The sequence below is a fragment of the Ochotona curzoniae genome, unplaced genomic scaffold, assembly GCF_017591425.1.
Source record: "Ochotona curzoniae isolate NIBS_2020 unplaced genomic scaffold, NIBS_Ocur_1.0 contig_2210, whole genome shotgun sequence".
NCBI lineage: Eukaryota > Metazoa > Chordata > Mammalia > Lagomorpha > Ochotonidae > Ochotona > Ochotona curzoniae.
In genome coordinates, this window is record NW_024465369.1 from 35653263 (window position 1) to 35672238 (window position 18976).

Here is an 18976-nt window from a genome sequence, read left to right on the forward strand (position 1 = left end):
GAAGAAAACAAGGGGTAAATATTATTCTGGCCAGGTCTAAGTTGGTTTAAGATTTGATCATGGAGGCCCAGCGGCGTGGCCTAGCAGCTAAAGTTCTTGCCTTGAATGCGCCGGGATCCCATATGGGCACTGGTTCTAATCCCGGCAGCCCCACTTCCCATCCAGCTCCCTCCTTGTGACCTGGGAAAGCAGTCGAGAACGGCTCAAAGCCTTGGGACCCTGCACCCATGTGGGAGACCTGAAAGAAGTTCCTGGATCCCGGCTTCAGATTGGCACAGCACTGGCCATTGCAGCTCATTTGGGGAGTGAATCATTGGACGGAAGATCTTCCTCTCTGTCTCTCCTCATCTCTGTATATCTGACTTTCCAGTAAATAAATAAATCTTAAAAAAAGAAAAAAAGATTTGATCATGGGACTGGAGCTGGGAGGTTGTAAATTAAGTCTCTGCCTACAGTGTGGTTGAGTCTCAGCTGCTCCAGTTCCAGTCTGGGAAAGCAGCATAGAACAGCCTAAGTGCTTGGGTTCTGGCACCTCCACAGGGAACCTAGAAACAGCTCCTGGCTCCCGAGTTTGGCCTGGCCAGCCTCAGACGTTATGGATATTTGAGGAGTGAACCAGTGGATGGTAGATCTGTCTCCCTGCTCCTGCCTCTCCACATTCCCCACAACCTCTCTTAGGAGCTGATGATGCAGTGGGAGCTGATTCTAGCTGGTCCTGGCTGCTCCACTACTGATTCAGCTCCCAGCTTGTGACCTGGGAAAGCAGTAGAGGATGGCCCAACTGCTTGGGCCCTGTAGTCATAATGGAGACCCAGAGGAGGCTCCTGGCTCCTAGCTTTAGATTGGCTCAACTTCAGTTGTTGTAGCCATCTAGGGAGCAAACCAGTTAATGTTAGTTCTCTGCCTCCACTTCTTTCCATAAATTTGCCTTTCAAATAAATCTAACAAATTGTAAATGAAATGAAAAAAAACTGAAAAAAAAATTTGCTTATAATGTCAATGGTCTAAAACTTCTCACATCTGCTACAACAGAATTAAGTATACATTTTGCAAGAATCACTAATAATTTTTTCTTAACGTTTGATAAGTGGTTACTTATAGTGCACTAACAATATGTTAAGTTGTCTTGTGATAATATGACAGATATATGTTATAGCACCTTACTCGGGCCTATAAATTTTTAGATTAAGGCACTGCAAGATAAAATGCAAAGCCTATTAAACATTATCATTGATTTAAACTCTTTTAAAAAGAGTGATAAATATAGCATTAAAATACCAGTTCAACCAAGGTATCAGCATTAACAATGTATGATTTTTACAATTAGAAGTTTCAGATAGCTATAACTCAGAGTAGATCTGAAATATAGAAGATTAGGATTTACAATAGCAGACTTCAGTTCATTCACAGTATTTAAGACTTTTCAATTTTATTAATGTTTATATTTGTGACAGTGAGAGTGAGAGAATTACCTTCTTCCTTCTAGCCGATTCCCTAAATGTCCACCTTAACTAGTGCTGGGTGGGGCCAAAGCAGGAGCATGGGACTCCAGCCTCATCTCCCACCAGGTGCATGGTCCATGCCACCAGGGTGGCAACGATTCAAGCTCTTAAACTACCTATCACCTGCTGCCTCTCAGTGTGCACCTTAGCAGGAAGCTGGGTAAGAAAGTCAAGTAGCGGGCCTGGCACAGCAGCGGATAAAGTCCTCGCCTTGCACATGCCAGGATCCCATATGGACACTGGTTCGTGTCCCGGCAGCCCCGCTTCCCATCTAGCTCCCTGCTTGTGGCATGGGGCAGCCCAAAGTCTTGGGACCATGCACTAGGGTGGGAGACCCAGAAGAAGCTCCTGGCTTCAGATCAGCTTAGGGAGTGAGCCATCAGACAGAAGATCCTTCCTCTCTGTCTTTTCTCCTTCCTGTATATCTGACTTTCCAATAAAATAAATCTTTAAAAAAAATAATAAAGAAAGAAAGTCAAGTAGCTAGGACTGGAACCTAGCAAGCGCTCCGATATGGGACGTGAGCATCCCTATAAATGGCTTAACCTACTGTGTCACAACACCCAACCCTACATTAAAATTTCTAAGTTGTCCATAAGATCATATGCTAAATTGAAAAGCACTGTTCAGTTGTGGCCATAAAAAGCTCCTGTTTTATCTAATAGATGAAATTCACCACCTCTTAAGTCTTGATCTCTTGTGGGGAGCGGGGTGCTAAAGCCGCTCCTGGGATTGGGAAGGGCCGTTGTAAGATGGCAGCTGGCCCAGGGCCACGGGGTGGGGTTGGTCTTGCCAGCAGGTAAATAGGAAGTCACAGGGATAGGCTAATACCCTCGCTATCATTACGTCATTGCTACTGGCCTATCAGATAGCGCCAAGTGGACCCACGGGAGAAGTGATTAGTAGAAAACTATATAAAAGTAGCACGAAGATGGACGACAGGACAACTGTGACAGACAACAGACAGACACATGAAGACAGACGAGAAAGACTGGGGGGCGGGAAGAAGGGTGGCGGAAAGATGGCCAAAGAAGTGGGGAGGAAAGCTAAGGCCAATGGGGACAGGGCCAGCAGAGAGAAGGATTTAAACGCAGTCACTTTTAGCAGTGAGCATGCCTCGTTGTTTTAGTGTCGCCGCTGCTGGGCGGCGGGCAACACTCTCTCAAGCAAGGGATTATTTTTTTTAAAAGATTTATTTATTTATTGGAAAGTCAGATATACAGAGAGGAGGAGAGACAGAGAGGAACATCTTCTGTCCGATGATTCACTCCCCAAGTGAGCACAACGGCCGACGCTATGCTGATCCAGAGCCAGGAGCCAGGAACTTCTTCCAGGTCTCCCACACGGGTGCAGGGTCCCAAACCTTTGGGCCGTCCTCAACTGCTTTCCCAGGCCACAAGCAGCGAGCTGGATGGGAAGTGGAGCTGCCAGGATTAGAACTGGCACCCATATGGGATCCCGGCACATTCAAGGCGAGGGCTTTAGCTGCTAGGCCACACCACCGGGCCCCAAACAAGGGATTAATTAAATGCAGTTTGACTGTTACCAAATGCCTATTTACATTTCAAAATAAAATGCATCAACTTTAAAAAAAATTGTTCCTTGACATCTAATTATAGCAGAAAAAGTATACTGTAACAACTGCATACTTATTCTTAATGTATCTGCTAATGAAAAAAATCTACTCTGGGACAGAACTTCTTAAAATAATCTCGTATTATTTTAAAAATACACCTTAACAAACTTCCCTCTCACCCTGACAATGGAGAGCACCATTACAAGATATGAAAACTCTGGCCATTTCCTGAGAGTTTTATCACTTCCAATCAACTGAAAAAAAATCTCCAAAAAAGATTTAAACTTTTTCAAATGCTTCTGTTGTCCTAAAGGTCACTCAGACAAAAGGGGGCAGTGGGGGGACTTTCTGAGAGTGAAGCCAGGTGACCCTGTGAGCTGAATGAGATCTCAGCACAAGTTTGGGGGTGTGTAGTGGGAGAAAGAACCTCCCAGGACCAGTGCGTGCAGTCACTCCTCCCTTCCGACCTGACGGTGGTGGTTGTTGAGGAAGGGCCAGGCAGCCGGCCACGGGAGCACCAACAGAGAGCAGGAGCTCCTCTCTCTGGAGAGACCTAGGCATAGCAGGCAGGGACACAGCCCGAGCAGGCCGCCAGCAGCTCTCCAAAGATGTGCGAAGCCATCTGCGTGGAAAATTCCAAAGGATGAGCTTCTAAGCATTCTGTGCGGCTCCCTACTGCAGAGCAGCGTTTGCTCCCTGCTTCCTTTTCAGGACTACGTTATAATTCACCTTGTTGCTTTCTCTCGTCCTTTAGAAATAATCCATCTCTGAACTTCAATTGAAACAATGGACAAGCCCAGAAAATAACTTCAAAGAATACAGCTTGAAAGTTTAATTGTAACCATTATGAAGGGGGGAAATATGAGCTGTTTCTATGACTCTCATCTATAACTACACATTCTATACACATATATAGGCAGTCTCTTGAACATCTGAGTTCAAGATCCACATCTGAGGTCAACAAATCCCATCCAAAGCAGACTTAAAAGGCATTATTAGAAAAGCAGTTACGGGAATATCAAAGTCAATGTTGCCAGTACTTTTCTACAAGTAAGTGAAATACAAACAGTGAAATATCCAATAAACCACAGACTTCACGTTTGTTTCATTTGTTGCATCCTACTTTATAAGAATCAGTTTAACATTTGCAGCATTTCCTGGAAAACCACGACCAGTATATACTTTTTGGTCCCCTGCTCAGTAAGTATAGCATTCAGCATTGTGACATAGCAGGTAAAGTTATCACCCTGAGCACTACAAATTAAAATGCGTGCTGGTTCAAGTCCTGGCTGCTCCACCCACGTGGGAGACCTGGAAGCTCCTGGCTTGAGACTGGCACAATGCCAAACTTTCTACCCATTTGGGGAGTGAACCAGTGGATGGAAGATCTTTCCTCCCTGCTCCCCAACCCTTTCTAACCCTGCCTTTCAAACAAATTCACACACACAAACCCCTAATGTTTTCCCTTCTATTTTTAATTTTATGATACAATTCCATGGGCTCTGGGATTTCCCTTACCCCCTCCCCCAAGTCCCTCCCACCACTGATTTCCCCCATATTATTACAAAAGTATAGATGTTCATAAGCTGTCATAGGTCCATCATTCAGCTCTGTAAGTGTATCCTGACACTGCGGGTACGGACAACGGCAGAGAGTCCAGCATCTATTGCCAAGACATATCCAACAGCTTTAGTGGGAGTCCATCTTGGATTTGGAAACAGGGATTCAAACTGCACTGTATCTTCACATCTGGATATAACAGTCTCAAATCAGAGGGAACACATGGTATTTATCCTTTTGGGATTTACTTATTTCACTGAGCATAATGACCTCTAGTCATTACATTAGACCATTTGCAAATGGTCGAATTGCATTCTTTTTAATGACAAGCCCCTAATTTAAATGAAGCAATCACACACCCCTAAAGTATGGCTGACCTACCAAGCTCTGACAGCCCCCAGCATTTTTCACATTTTAGATCTCTCCAGAAGGTTTCACCTCCAGTTCAATACTGGACAGCTGGAAACATTAGTGGCCAGCAAATCAACAGAGATTAACCAGCCCTACCTGCACACACTCCAGCCAGTGTCCCTTTTCTGTTGAAACATCCTTTTAACTGTTAAAACAAGATAATAAAGGTGTATAAATCCCACCTTAACTTAACCAGCAACTTTTGAAGTAGTTATGCTCACAAAAGCAACGAATCCCAAGGTAAATGGTCCATGTTGATGCTTCACATGCATCAACAATGTGGAAATGTATGCATTTCCTCCTTTAGAGGCTGAAAATAGGTAACCAGGCAACACAACGAGCACGTGAGAGATTCTAGGATGTTAGCCACTGCTAGCCTGGGAAAAGCATCTCAAAGTAATAGAAAAACTGAACAAACGCTTTGTATTTCTGCCCTGAAAACTAGAGCAGAATCATGATTTAAGAAATACTTATTAACAAATCAACCCTAAGCACCCAGTATGTATGAAGAATTTTTCTAAGTTTTAAGTACTGTAAACATAGAAATAAGAAATTACTCTTAAAGAAACCCTCAGCCTAGAAAAGACGAGATATACATAGAGGGAGTATGAATGGAATGGAGATTCACAGATACAATGACAATGCAGAAGATGAAGGAATTTTTTTGATGCGTGGCAGGTATGCGTGTTTGAGAATGTGGAGGCAGAGGGTTGTACTGAAATGAAGAACAATCGAAATGGGAATAGAGAGCAGACTTTGAATTCAAGTCCCCGCAAAGGCCATCGGCATGAGTAAGCAGCCGAATGGGCACTGAAGGCAAGGGAAGCGAGGAGAAGAGAACTGACCAGGCCTGGGAGCAGCTGGAACGTGCAGAGTCTGCAGGGTCTGTGGGAAAGCCTGGCAGCGATGTGCAGCCCTGGACCGCGCTGGGGATGCAGCCTGGGAGCCATCTACACAGCCACACTCTGAAGCCCTGATATTTCCGAGTGACAACAGACATTCACCCAGGGCAAGCACCAACACAGCACCAAACAGAGGAAACTAAGCAGTAACAAGGGACAGGAAAAGGATGAACACTGGAACAGATCTCGAAAAACAAGAGGCAATAAAAGCAAGATTGACCTAAGATCAAATATGTCAAACAGTGAGGCAGGTTCAAACATGAAGACTGAGAAAAAGCCACTGGATGCAGGCTGTTCGCTGACAGCACACCCCAAACAGCAACACAACTCAAGATGCTCTCCTTGTAGCTGGTATCCTCTACACCTCTTCCCAACCAGGCCTTGACCGTGACTCCGATCCTCAGCATGACCGACAGCTGTGTTAGCATGAAGTTGCCAAAGCAATTCAGGGGAAATTACTCCTCAGGGACACCTGATCACTTGATAGCCAATCAAGTCCACTCCGATACCTTGATATATGATCACTCTGACCTGCCCCAGCAAGAAATCTGTTACCACAGTGAGCAGGAATTCCCCCATACCCATGAGGTCTCCTCCAAGTAACCTTTGACCCACCAGAACTCCAGGACTGCCGGGCTATCAGTTCCTACTTGTACTCAACCTTGAGTTCAGTCTCTCTCCGGCTATGGCAATAGGCTGGACACCTTCACAATCATCATCAGTAGCATCTCCCTTGCTGTTTTAGCAAGCACAAGTTTCTTCTTCAGTAGCTATCACCTCTCTTATCACTAGAGATGAATGACATCCACAAACACCTCCTAATGTATGCGGGGACTCTGCTCTGTGGCACTGCAAGTGGGAAATCCCAAAGCAGGCAGGGCAGGCTGGGGGCAGGCAGGCTGGGGGGGCAGGCAGGGGCGGGAAGGCTGGGGGCAGGCTGGGGGCAGGCTGGGGGCAGGCAGGTGGGCAGGCTGTGGGCAGGCAGGTGGGCAGGCTGTGGGCAGGCAGGGGGGAAGGCTGGGGGGAAGGCTGGGGGGAAGGCTGGGGGGAAGGCTGGGGGGAAGGCTGGGGGGAAGGCGGGGGGACAGGCGGGGGGACAGGCGGGGGGACAGGCGGGGGGGCAGGCGGGGGGGCAGGCAGGGGGAAGGCAGGGGGCAGGCTGGGGGCAGGCTGGGGGCAGGCTGGGGGGGCAGGCGGGGGGGATTGGCTGGGGGTTGGCTGGAGGGGCAGGCGGGGGACAGACGGGGGCCAGGCAGGGGGCAGACGAGGGGGGGCAGCGGTGCGGTACACAGACTGCAATTTCCACTCACATAAAGGTGGCTCCTGACAGGAAACCACAGTCCAGAGAAAGCTTTATCACACGGAATCATGAAGAGTGGTTATAATGACAAAGAGAAATAATCCAGGGACAAGCTAGTGATGAGAGAAAAAGTTAAGTTCTATGTTTATTATATTTTATCTTTTTATACTGTATCTTTTTTTTGGAAAAAAGAAAAAAAATACCCCAAATTCTTTCTGAAATAAAGAGAAACATTAGTAACAAAAATTTCCACTGCTCATTTGAAGATGTGTTTAAACTGTTATGGGTTGAATAAGTCTCCTCAAAACTCACGCAGGTATTAAAACTCTGTTGTCACACTGTTAATGGCTGATGGATTTGGGGCGCAATTGAAAGGTTGTACAGGCTCCCCCGGAGGTCTTCAGGTCACTGGGAACATGTACTCTGAGGATGGTTCTTGTAAGAAATTTGATAATTTGGCCCCAGCACAATAGCCTAGTAGCTAAAGTCCTCATCATGCAAGCGCCAGGATCCCATATGGGCGCCGGTTCTAATCCTGGCAGCTCCACTTCCCATCCAGTTCCCTGTTTGTGGGCTAGGAAAATAGTCAAGGACAGCCCAAGTCTTGGAACCCTGCACATATATGGGAGACCTGGAAGAAGTTCCTGGCTCCTGGCTTCTAATCAGCTCAGCTCCATTCGTTGTGGCCACCTGGGGAGTGAACTAGCATAGGGAAGATCTTTCTGTCTTTCCTTCTCTCTGTAAATCTGACCTTCCAATAAAAATAAATCTTAAAAAAAGAAATTTGGGGCCCGGCACGGTGGCGCAAGTGGTTAAGGTCTTCGCCTTGCACGCCCAGGATCCCATATGGACACCGGTTCTATCCCAGCAGCCCCGCTTCCCTTCCAGCTCCCTGCTTGTGGCCCGGGAAAGCAGCAGAGGACGGCCCAAAGCTTTGGGACCCTGCACCCATGTAGGAGACCCGGAAGAGGCTCCTGGCTTCAGATCGGCATAGTATCGGCTGTTGCGCTCACTTGGGGAGTGAATCATTGGACGGAAGATCTTCCTGTCTCTCCTCCCTGTATATCCGCCTTTCCAATAAAAAAATAATAAAAATAAATCTTTAAAAAAAATTTAAAAAAAAAAAAAAGAAATTTGACGATGTGGGTTCCAGTTCTGCTGAGGCTCTCCTTTGTCTCTGCCCTACCGTGTGATCCTGCCCTGCACCTGCCATGACTCGCCTCCATCAACGCCTGACTGTGCGGTGCCTGAGCCTGTGTCCTCCAAGTGTGAGCTGAAATAGGCCTTTTCTTTCTCAGACATTTGAAGATAGCTAATGCACTTTGGTTAACAGGAGTATCTGCTCTTCTGATAACTACGAAAATTAGCAGGAATGCTCATGTAGCACACAAATTTGTTATCATGAAAGACTGTACTCTTTATTTTCAAACCTCTAAAAGGTTATGCTAGCCATTTTCATAGTGAATTGCCATTCAATTTGATTATGTTCCCTACTGGGAGGGTAAAACATGAACAAATCAAGCTAATTTATGTACAGTTCCTTTGTACTACTGAAATGAAAATGAACAATAGTCTAATGAAGTGGAATTTCTTATCTAATTATGCCAAATAATTTAGAAACATCTGCTGGCAGTGAGTAACATTATAGTTAAACCTGAGAAAACCTGCTCCCAAAAGATTTCCATTTTATTTAAGCGTTTGTGAACTTGCATTTGGGGATTCCGTAATACAGTAACAAAGCAAAGGATAGCTAGAATGACACATTCGCTGGATTTTAAAAAAAGGGGGGGAGGGTATCCAACATTCACCTGAACATCTGCTGAGTGGCTGGTTTGCATCAGACACTGTGAACGCTGTTAAAGAAGATACAGAGAAGCACCTGCAGCTTTCCCATTAGGCAGCGTCACCCAAGGAGGAGGCAGGAGGATGTAAATGACCTATTAGATTATCACAATGTGACATGCACTGGACAGAATTGGCTAGCGCTTACATGCAACGAAGGACACAAAAAAGGATAGGTAACATAGGAAGGCTGCCTAGAAGAGGTGACTACTGAAGTTGTCACACAGGGTATATGGAGTCAACTAAGGGCAAAGAAAATGCAGGAAAATGATGGCAGCAAGGGGACACTTAGCGGAATCCTGCCTGGGATTTGTACAGCTGAAGTACAGCTCAAAGGCAGAGATGAGAGAGGTGGTCAGACAGGCAGGCAGCTGCTCTGTCTTCAAAGTCTCTTCTGCATGCTGGGGAATTTGGACTTAAGGGCAACTGGGGCCACTGCAGAATTTTAAGTAGAGAAGTGAACTACTGATGTAATTTTTTGAATCTTATTTATCTCGAAAAGAGATACACAGAAAGAGATGAAGGGAAGAGACCAGGACAAGAAGGGACTGGGAAAGAGAGCAAGAGAGATGCCAACCGCTGGTTCACTCCCCGGGTACCTGCAACACCTGGAGCCCAGCAAAGGCCAGGAGACAGGGGTTCGATCTGGATACCATGTGGGTGGCAGGTAACCCATGTGTTTGAGCTATCACCCGCTGCCTCTCAAAGACTGCATTAGCAGAAAGCTGGAGCCAGGAGTAGAGCTGGGACTCCAACTCAAGCACTGCTGACACGACACGTGGGATCCCAGGCAGTATCTTAACTGCTACACCAACCGCCCATCCCAAACTAACTAGCTTCTGAGAGGTAAGGTTTTAATTCTAGATTCTCATATAATAAATAATACCAAACAAAGGCGGGAAGAAGATCAATGAAAGCAAATACTTGATTCAAGGCTGTTTGCAGGTGTGAATACAGTGATTATGTGTCACAGACACAGTTACATTTATTCTTTGTTCCTTCATGTATTCACTCAACAAACTTGGGGCAGTACCCACTGTTTGCAATCCATCGAGTTTAGATTTCAAAACACATTTTCACATCATGAGGGTAAAGGGTCATAATTCTGGATTATTCTGGATTACCTCCCAAAGGACACACAAGTATTGCTTGCCATGGGATGCAGCATCGTTGCCAGGACTATCACAGCCATGCACCTGCTGTGCACTCCGAGTGACCTGAACCAGGTCTCTTCCTCCAGAGCACTCGCGCAGTCAACAATGACACATGGCACACACAGAGCCACTCATACAAGCAAGCTGCACAAACACTTTTTCTTTCCCTTCTTTAAAAGATGCACTTATTTGAAAGAGTTACAAAGGAATGGAGACATAAAAATTTTCAATCCATTGATTCATCACCTAAGTGGCCCCAATGGCCAGGTCCAATTCAGGCCGAAGCCTGAAGCTCTTCAGAGGTAATCCATGTGGCTGGCAGGGCCCAATCACGTGGGTCATCCCCACCGCTGCTTCCCAAGCAATTAGCACACAGCTGGATCAGGAATCAGCATCCACATGAATGCTGGCATGAGAAGCTCAGGTTTACCTGCTATACCACAATGCTAGCCCCCAGAAGCACTTTTGCTACTGGGTTAACAAGTTTATTAAAATAAATGCAAAGTTCAATTAGGTAATCCATGTTAAAATTCTTAGACTGAAAGGAGCCAGCCAGTATTGTGGCACAGGTCAAACTGCTACCTGTGGTGCCAACTCCTTGCTAATGTCCCTGGGAAAGTAGCAGATGATGGTCACCCACCTGGAGAGACTTGAGGAGAGTTCCTTACCTCTGTACCCATGTGCGAGATAAACTTCCTGGCTTCAGCATGGCTCAGCCCTGACCATTGTTTACCACCTGGGAACTAATCCAGCAGTTGGAAGATCAACCTCCTTCTCTCCCTCTACGTAACTGAGGTTTAAAGCAACAGATCTTACAACAAAAAGTTCATGAAAAATAACATTATGCTTACAAAGGGCTACAGTTGTGGCTCAGCGCATAAAGCCACTGTTTGCAATGCTGGCATCCCACATAAGCACTGATTCGAGTCCCAGCTGGTCCACATTTTTAAAGATTTGTTTGAGAGGCAGATTTTATTTTTTAGACATTTATTTTTATTGGAAAGGCAGATTTACAGAGAGAAGCAGAGACAGAAAAAGATCTTCTATCCACCGATTCACTCCCCAAGTGGCTACAACAGCTGAAGCTGAGCCAATTAAAAGCCAAGAGTCAGGAGCATCTCCCAGGTTTCCCACGTGCATGCAGGGTCCCGAGACTTTGGGCCATCCTCTACTGATTTCCCAGGCCACAAGGAGGGAGCTGGGTGGGATGTAAAGCAGCTGGGACACGAACAGGTGCCCACATGGAATACTGGTAGAAGGGGAGGATTAGCCAATTGAGCCATCATGCTGGGTCCTGAAAAGCAGATTTTACAGAGAGAGAAAGAGAAATAGAGGTCTTCCTTTCACTGGTTCACTCCCCAAATGACCACAACAACCAGACTGAGCTTCTTTCAGATCTCACACAAAATAAAGCCATCCTCTGCTGCTTTCCCAGGCCATCACAGAGCTGGATCGGAAATAGAACAGCCAGGACTCAAACTGACTCCCATATAGGATGCCAGTGCTACAGGGCAGAATTGGCCTGCTGAGCCACTGCATTAGCCCCACGGCTGACCCACTGTAATCCAGCTCCATGATAATGTGCCTAGGAAAGCTGTGGAAGACAGCTCAAGTGCTTGGGCCCCTACACCTATGTGGGAGACCTGGAATGATCTCCTGAATTCAGACGAGCTCAGCTCTGGCCATTGCAGCCCCTTGGAAAGCGAATCAGTAGATGGGAGCTCTGTTTCCTTCTAGTTTTGCCTTTTAAATAAGCATTTAAAAACAAAAACCTATGTGCAGATTCCGAAACTGTACCCTAACTAATCTTTTAATGCCATCTTCCCACAAACTTTAAGTAATTACCTCCCTATACTACATATATAAATATCTGGAACAGAACAACTAATATATATCTGGCACATACTAGGCACTCAACGAATACTCATCTATGTTGGGCACTGGCTCCCCAAGATCCCATACAGGTGCCCAATCATAGGTTTGTCTCTCTGTCTTTCAAAAGGCCTCTTGCATCAGGCAATCCATGTCAGAGCACCCAGAGTTAAGTCCTGGCTCTCCTCCTGATTTCAGCTTCCCACTAATGCACGCCCTTGGAGGCAGCAGGTGATGGCTTCAGTCCCTCAGTTCTTGCCACTCATGTGGGAAACCCGGACAGAATCCTGGCTGTTAATTTAGGCCTAGCCCAGTCCTAGCTATGGAAGATGTTTGTCTTTGTCTTTCAAGTGAATATAAACAAACACCTACCAAACACGCAAGTAAACAAATCACAAAATAGAAAAACACAAGCCAAGCCTCAGCTGCTACTTGGCAACAGTGCTCCTTTTTAATTTTTTGAAATTCAGAGCAACAGAGAGGAATAGACGGATGTTCCAGCTGATGGTTCATTCCTCTGCTGGCTACAACAGCCGGTAACCGAGAACTGCATCCTGGTCTCCCACATGGGTGGCAGGGGTCCAAGCTCTTGAGCCATCTTCTGCTGCTTTCCCAGACACATCAGCAGGAAGCAGATCAACCAGGACTCAAATGATGCTCCAATATGGGATGCTGGCATCGCAAATGGCAGTTAAGCCTGCTGTGCCACAATGCCAACCCCTAGCATGTGTTTTTAATATTTGATTACTATGCTTCCTCCTATACTCCCTTCTTAGTTATGAGCCAGTAACTAAATAAAACACCTGCCACTTTCTTTTATGGGGTAACTGCCCCCCATGAAAATGCTTGCCCTGTTCCACCACTAAGAATTCCAGGCCAGGGGGCTGGTATTTGGTACAGCTGTTAAGCCTGCCTGCCTCCCAGATCACAGCACCCAGAGGCCCAGCTAAACTTTCATGTATACTCTGGGAGTTAGCAAGTGATTGCTCAAATACTTCAGATACTTGCCACCCTATGGGAAATTTGAATTTGGATCTCCTGTCTTCAGCCTGGCTACTGTGGACATTTGGGGAGGTAAGCAGATGCCGAAGACAGGATAGTGTGACTACATTTTACACTGTAAAGTCGTACACAACAGAAAAAAAAAAATCATGCATGCCTGACAAAAGAGTTATAAATACACATTCCTCCATGACATCTGGAGGAGGTTCCTGGCTCCTGGCTTCAGACTGCCTCAGCTCCGGTCGTTGTGGCTGTTTTGGGGAGTGTAAAACGTCAGACGGAAGATCTTCATCTCTGTCTCTCCTTTCTGTGTATCTGACTTTGCAGTAAAAATAAAGATTTTTTAAAAAGTAAATGGAAAAGATACATTATGGAAAAAACTACACAGACTTCAAAAATGTTCAGAATTATCTTTTAATTCCATGTTTCCCAAGAACTTTCACAATCTACACAGTGCACACGTAATACACAGTGTGTCGCTGGCATTGAATCTTAGAACAAGGAGAAAAATGTAAAAGTTTCAGGAGTGTAACTTTAAGAGATTCATTCATTTTTATTGGAAAGGCAGACTTCAAGAGGAGGAGACAGAGCTCTCCTATCTGCTGGTTCACTCCCCAAGTGGCCGCAACGGCCAGAGCCGAGCCCATCCAAAGTCAGGAGCCAGGTTTCTCATGCAGTGCAGAGTCCCTACGCTTTGGGTCATCCTCCACTGCCTTTCCAGGCCACAGCAGGGAGATGGATGGGAAGTGCAACAACTTGGACACAAACCAGCACCCATATGAAATATTGCCTCATTCAAGGAAAGGATCTAGCCATTAGGCTATCATGCCAGACCCTCAGGAAAGGGACTTGTTAAAGAGGAGAGAGAGAAACCAATTTAAAACAAAGGGAGGTAGCAATGTTTGGCTAAATGGTTAACAAGAGTGTTGGGAGGCTACAGCCTGGCCCAGCCCCAACTACTGCAACCATCAGTGGGTAATCCAACAGGTTCAAGATTTCTGTGCCTCCCCCTAACTTTCAAATAAATAACTTTTAAAAATGCCCAAATGTAGGTGTATCAAAGTAGTGACTGATAATGTACAAAGATAATGAAAAAGATTCTTTGGCAGAAAGTCTAATAAAGAAACCATAAGAGACTATAGTGAAATCCACTGTGAAGTATTAGAAAAGATCCGGGGAGGGCAGTGGGTACAGCAGGATAAGTTGCTGCTTGCAAGGTCAACAATTATCACAGAGCTGGCTTGAATCTCAGCCACTCAGCTTCAGATTCGGCACTTAGCTAATGTGCCCGGTGAAACGGCAGAAGATGACCCAAGGACCTGGGTCCCTGACATCAAAGCGGGAGATCAGGACAGGGTTCTCCTGGCCTTGGCTTGGCCCAGGCTTAGCCATTTCAGCCACTTGGGGAGTGAATCACCGAATGAAAAAACCTGTCTCTAGCTCTTTCAATCTGCCTTTCAAATACATAAAGTCTTTACAAAATAGAAAGAAATGATCTATGGAAGTACAATGTTTTCCAGGTCATAAGAGAAAAGAGAAGTGGGTCAGGGCCAAAGCTAACTCTACCCGAGAAAGCTGACAGCAACATTCAAGGTTCAGCTAGGTTGGCTGGAGGCATTCTCAAAGCCACAGCCCCACTAAGCTGTGCTGAATGACAAATTCATGCAAGGGATGATCTAGGAGACTGCTTATACATCCAGCTCCACCAATTAGGCACCTGCTGCTGTGGCCAATCAGGTTATTCTGCCGCATACACAGCTCAGAAGCCCTAAGGCAGACAGGATAGGACTTTACTGGATAATAGCAATCCATAGAGGACAAGCCCTCCTTGACTGGCAAAATCTAACAAAGTTTCTGTGGAATGAAGTAGTGAGCGCCTTAAAGGCAACTGCTATCGTTCTGGAAGAGACAATGGAGTCCATTAGAATGAGAGCAAAAGGAGCCAGGGGCCAGTAGAAGAAGCTTGCTGGACAAAGAGCAAGGCAATGAGTGTGAACTACCTTGGGTTAAGTTCTGCCCATCCATTTGAAAGGTAAGAAAAAATGGTCACTTGGGCCCGGCGAGGTGGCCTAGCGCCTGAAGTCCTCGCCTTGAATGCGCCTGAGATCCCATATGGACACCGGTTCTAATCCTGGCAGCTCCACTTCCCATCCAGCTCGCTGCTTGTGGCCTGGGAAAGCAGTTGAGGACGGCCCAAAGCCTTGGGACCCTGCACCCGTGTGGGAGACCTGGAAGAAGTTCCTGGCTCCTGGCTTCGGATCGGCATAGCATCGGCCGTTGCGCTCACTTGGGGAGTGAACCATCGGACGGAAGATCTTTCTCGCTGTCTCTCCTCCTCTCTGTATATCTGACTTTCCAATAAAAATAAATAAATCTTTAAAAAAAAAAAAAAGGTCACAAATCCTTGAACCTGTAGATACATAGTTTCAACTCCGACCTAAGAATAGACTACCCTGGAAGACTGGTTCTGATTCTTCTAATTAAGATTAAACAAATTGACACTGTAAGTGTCATTTCAGGACCAGATATTTAGGCTGGTGGTTAAGAAACCCAGGTCTCGCACCACCCCGACACCGGAGTCCCACTTTCCCGCTCCGGATTCCAGCTCCTGCCAATGCACACCCTGGAAGCTGCAGGTGATGAGGGCTCCAGTAGCTGCCTCTCCCACCCAACTGGGAGACCTAGACTCAATTCCAGGAACCTGGCTTTCTCCTGCCTGCTGTGGCTGCTAAGTGTAACAGTGTAAGAGTGCAAGAGTGTAAGAGTGTGTGTCTTTTGAGAAATTAAAGTACAAAAATTGTAAAACATTCAGACATGATTAAATAAAAGTCACAAAATGGGAGGACACATTGCTAGCCTCCAAGCAGCAGGTACTGCCTCCTGTGGTCAGCTCCTGCCCCAGGTGGGAGACTGGGAGATGTGTACTGGATTCTCTCCCTGCACTGACCAAACCCTCAGTGGGAGCTTTCCCTCCCTCTTTCTGCCTCTGAAATAAATTAAGGAGAGTGGGGCGGGGGAGCGCTGTTGAAGGAAAGGAAATTGCCTTTCCAACAGGCAGCCCAATGATTGATGAGTGGTCTACAACTAGACTTGCACAACAGCTGCTGCTCTATCACTACTTACTAAATAGCCTCTGCACACACGCATGCTTCATTTTCACCAAAATGAATCCTGCAAACTAAACCCCCACAAGTGAATTCGTGTGCCTTCTGTAGGTTGGGGATGGTTCCTGGTGCTAAACTCCAAGCTCAAGCTTTCCACCTCCACCTCCACAGGTAAGTATTAACTAAGGGAGGAATCCTTTGAAAAGGCCATTTTATGTTTCATTCATGTTTCACCAATTTATGTTTCATTCATCAGAAATGCCAGTATGCTGAAATAGGATAACTTGTAGATGTTACTTTGGGAAAAACAGAGCAGCTTTTCAGGAAGCAAAATGAACTGTCATAAACAGTGTGAAAAAGCATCCTACTTTTGAAAATTTTTAAGCACACACCAGCTACAACAGCTTCCTCCAACGAAATGGTCAATGATGCACATCCACCATAACTTCCATATCAAAGATTCCATTTAAGGAAAAAATGTTGCCACTAAATAATGCCAATAACATATAATTTACTGGAAAACAGAGATTGTATTATTTTCCAAAGAAGAAATATCTGCCTTCAAGTAGAATCAACATCCAGTAAGAAACGCCCCTTCTAGTAAGACGAGTATTTGGGCAGGATGAACATTGCCCAGACTGAAGATTTACAACAAAAGGGTCAGGCGCAAGACCTCTGGGAGAGAATCTCTTTGGGTCCAACTTAAATTTCGAAAAATACTATGGTTCCGTCAAAGTAGCCTCCTGATCCCAGTGCTTATTTCACCACGTTGAAGCAGTGAAAAATCTAACATCTCAGGTGCGTGCCCATGTGCTTCATCCAACGACCGAACTAACATGCAGCTGAAAACTCGATCCTGTGCGTGACTTTCTGCAGACACCAGTTACACATTTACTCTGCCTCTCTGAAAAGCCAAATCACACCCCGAGCTTTCCAGGAGCTAGGCAGGTACATGCGTCCCGAAGTCCGCTTTTGTAAAGGAGGGAAACAAGCTTTCTTTCATTCCTTCCCAACTCACGCCATCGCCGACAAGGAAAAAGCATCTAACTCAACCCCTGAAACACGCTTTCCTCATCAATCAGTTCTCCAAAAACGTTCACCTGGTTATCCGCCAGGAACAAACTTTCAGGGGTCTGTTCTCGTTTGGTAGAGCAAATGTTTTCCATTTTAACTAACATTACGTTTAAATTGTTTCCTAGTTCCAATGGAATATGCCCTATGCAAAAAAAAAAAAAAATTCCAAGAATCCAAGAGGAAGCAACACACGCATATGTCAAATCCTAGGAGGGGACGTCTTATGCTGGGGATGCAGACATCTTGAGGAAAATAAACTTTCCGAGACCTTTATTTACCAACTTGGGAAAGGCAGGCTTAGAAACAATCAGCCAAGTTCACTCTTAAGTTGGCATTTTAGAAAACAGTCGTGCGTTTGCAAAATACGCCGGAGCCCAGACTCTGCCCAGCCCAGAATTGGCCAAGGGAGCACACGCCCATCGGCCCTGCCTGGAGAGGAAACAATGGAAGAGGCGCGAGGGAGCGAGCCCGGCGCTCCGGGCGCCCCAACTCGGAGGCTGCGGCTCGTGCCCGCCTAGCCCTGCCGGGGGACCCCGGCTCCCGCCCCGTGCCCCTCACCTCCAGTCCTCCCGGGGCGAGGCCCACCTGCGGCGCGGGGAGCGGGCTACACTTACCAAACAGGGTCAGGGCCATTGTAAAGGCGCTCGCCGCCGCGCCAATCCACGCGCTCCTCCCAGGCGGGCCGGAGATCACCGCACCGGCCGGACGCGCTCACACCTCGCCTGGAGTGCGCTGCCCGAGGGGCGTGGTGGCGGCGCCGGCGCCCGGGGAGGCTGCAGGCCGGGACGCGGGGAACCGCTGCAAGAAAAAGTTATGGACGCGTTATTGGGCGCACCTGGGCCAGGGCAGCCCCGCTAGCCCTCGGCGAGCCGGCACTTGTCGCTGCCATCTGGCGACGACGCGGAGCGTGCGCGCGGGCGGCGGTACCTGCGAGGCGGGGAGGCTTGGCCGCGGCGCGAGGGCAGGCGGAGAGGCGGCGCCGCACTGGCTGCGGCGGGGAGCGCAGCAGCCTCCCAGAGCCCCCGGCGGGGCGCGCTCACTCCGCATCCCGCGGCCTCGCCGACGCCATCTTGCGATAGCGTCTCCCACTAGCCGGGCCGCCGCGCCTCCCCTTTAAGGGCCGCCTGGCCCAGTGCGTTCCCATGGCAACGGGCGCGCGCGAGGGCGCGCCCTCAGCCCCCACCCTGGCCGCGCAGAGCGGCCCGCGACCCCGCTCAAGGTGGCCACCCGGAGCCCGGCAGGGCGCCGTGCGTTTCAGGCAAAACACCCTACGCCCCCCCCAACCTCCACCCCCCACCGGCTTTCTCTTGAATGGGATGAGAGGAAGCGTAGAGAGGGAGAAAAACGGAGTTGTTACTCAAAAGCGGAAGCGTCGCTGGAGGATGCTCGATGGATGCCAGCGCCCGGGCCGGGTCGTGTGGGGACCGGGTTCATCTGAGGATAGATTCCAGCTGCTGGAATCTTCGGGGTTAAGCGACGAGCCCACAATGTGAAACCACTGGCCCTGGGGCGGAACCAAGCCAATTATTTCTCCTCAGGTGGTTCTGTGTGAGGAAACGGGAGCCGCTCCTAAAACATCTAGGATTCCCTAAACCCTAATTTGCTTTCCTCTACATTGAACCTGTTTGCTACCCCCGTCTCAGGAATACCCAGGACTGCTCGCTGATGGGCGCCCCT

At 47.4% G+C, this 18976-nt stretch overlaps 1 protein-coding gene across 2 annotated transcripts in view; it reads right to left on the reverse strand.

Moving 5' to 3' along the window:
• CHN1 (chimerin 1) overlaps positions 1–18388 on the reverse strand; it is a 194671-nt gene extending 176283 nt beyond the window's left edge. For both annotated transcript variants that reach the window (XM_040971745.1, XM_040971744.1), the window contains exons 1-2: positions 18227–18388; positions 17914–18097 (exon numbers count right to left, since the gene is read on the reverse strand). In XM_040971745.1, the coding sequence (XP_040827679.1) occupies positions 17914–17932 (19 nt within the window). In that variant the 5' untranslated portion in view covers positions 17933–18097; positions 18227–18388. The remainder of the gene's footprint in view (positions 1–17913; positions 18098–18226) is intronic.
• Positions 18389–18976: the final 588 nt, after the last annotated feature.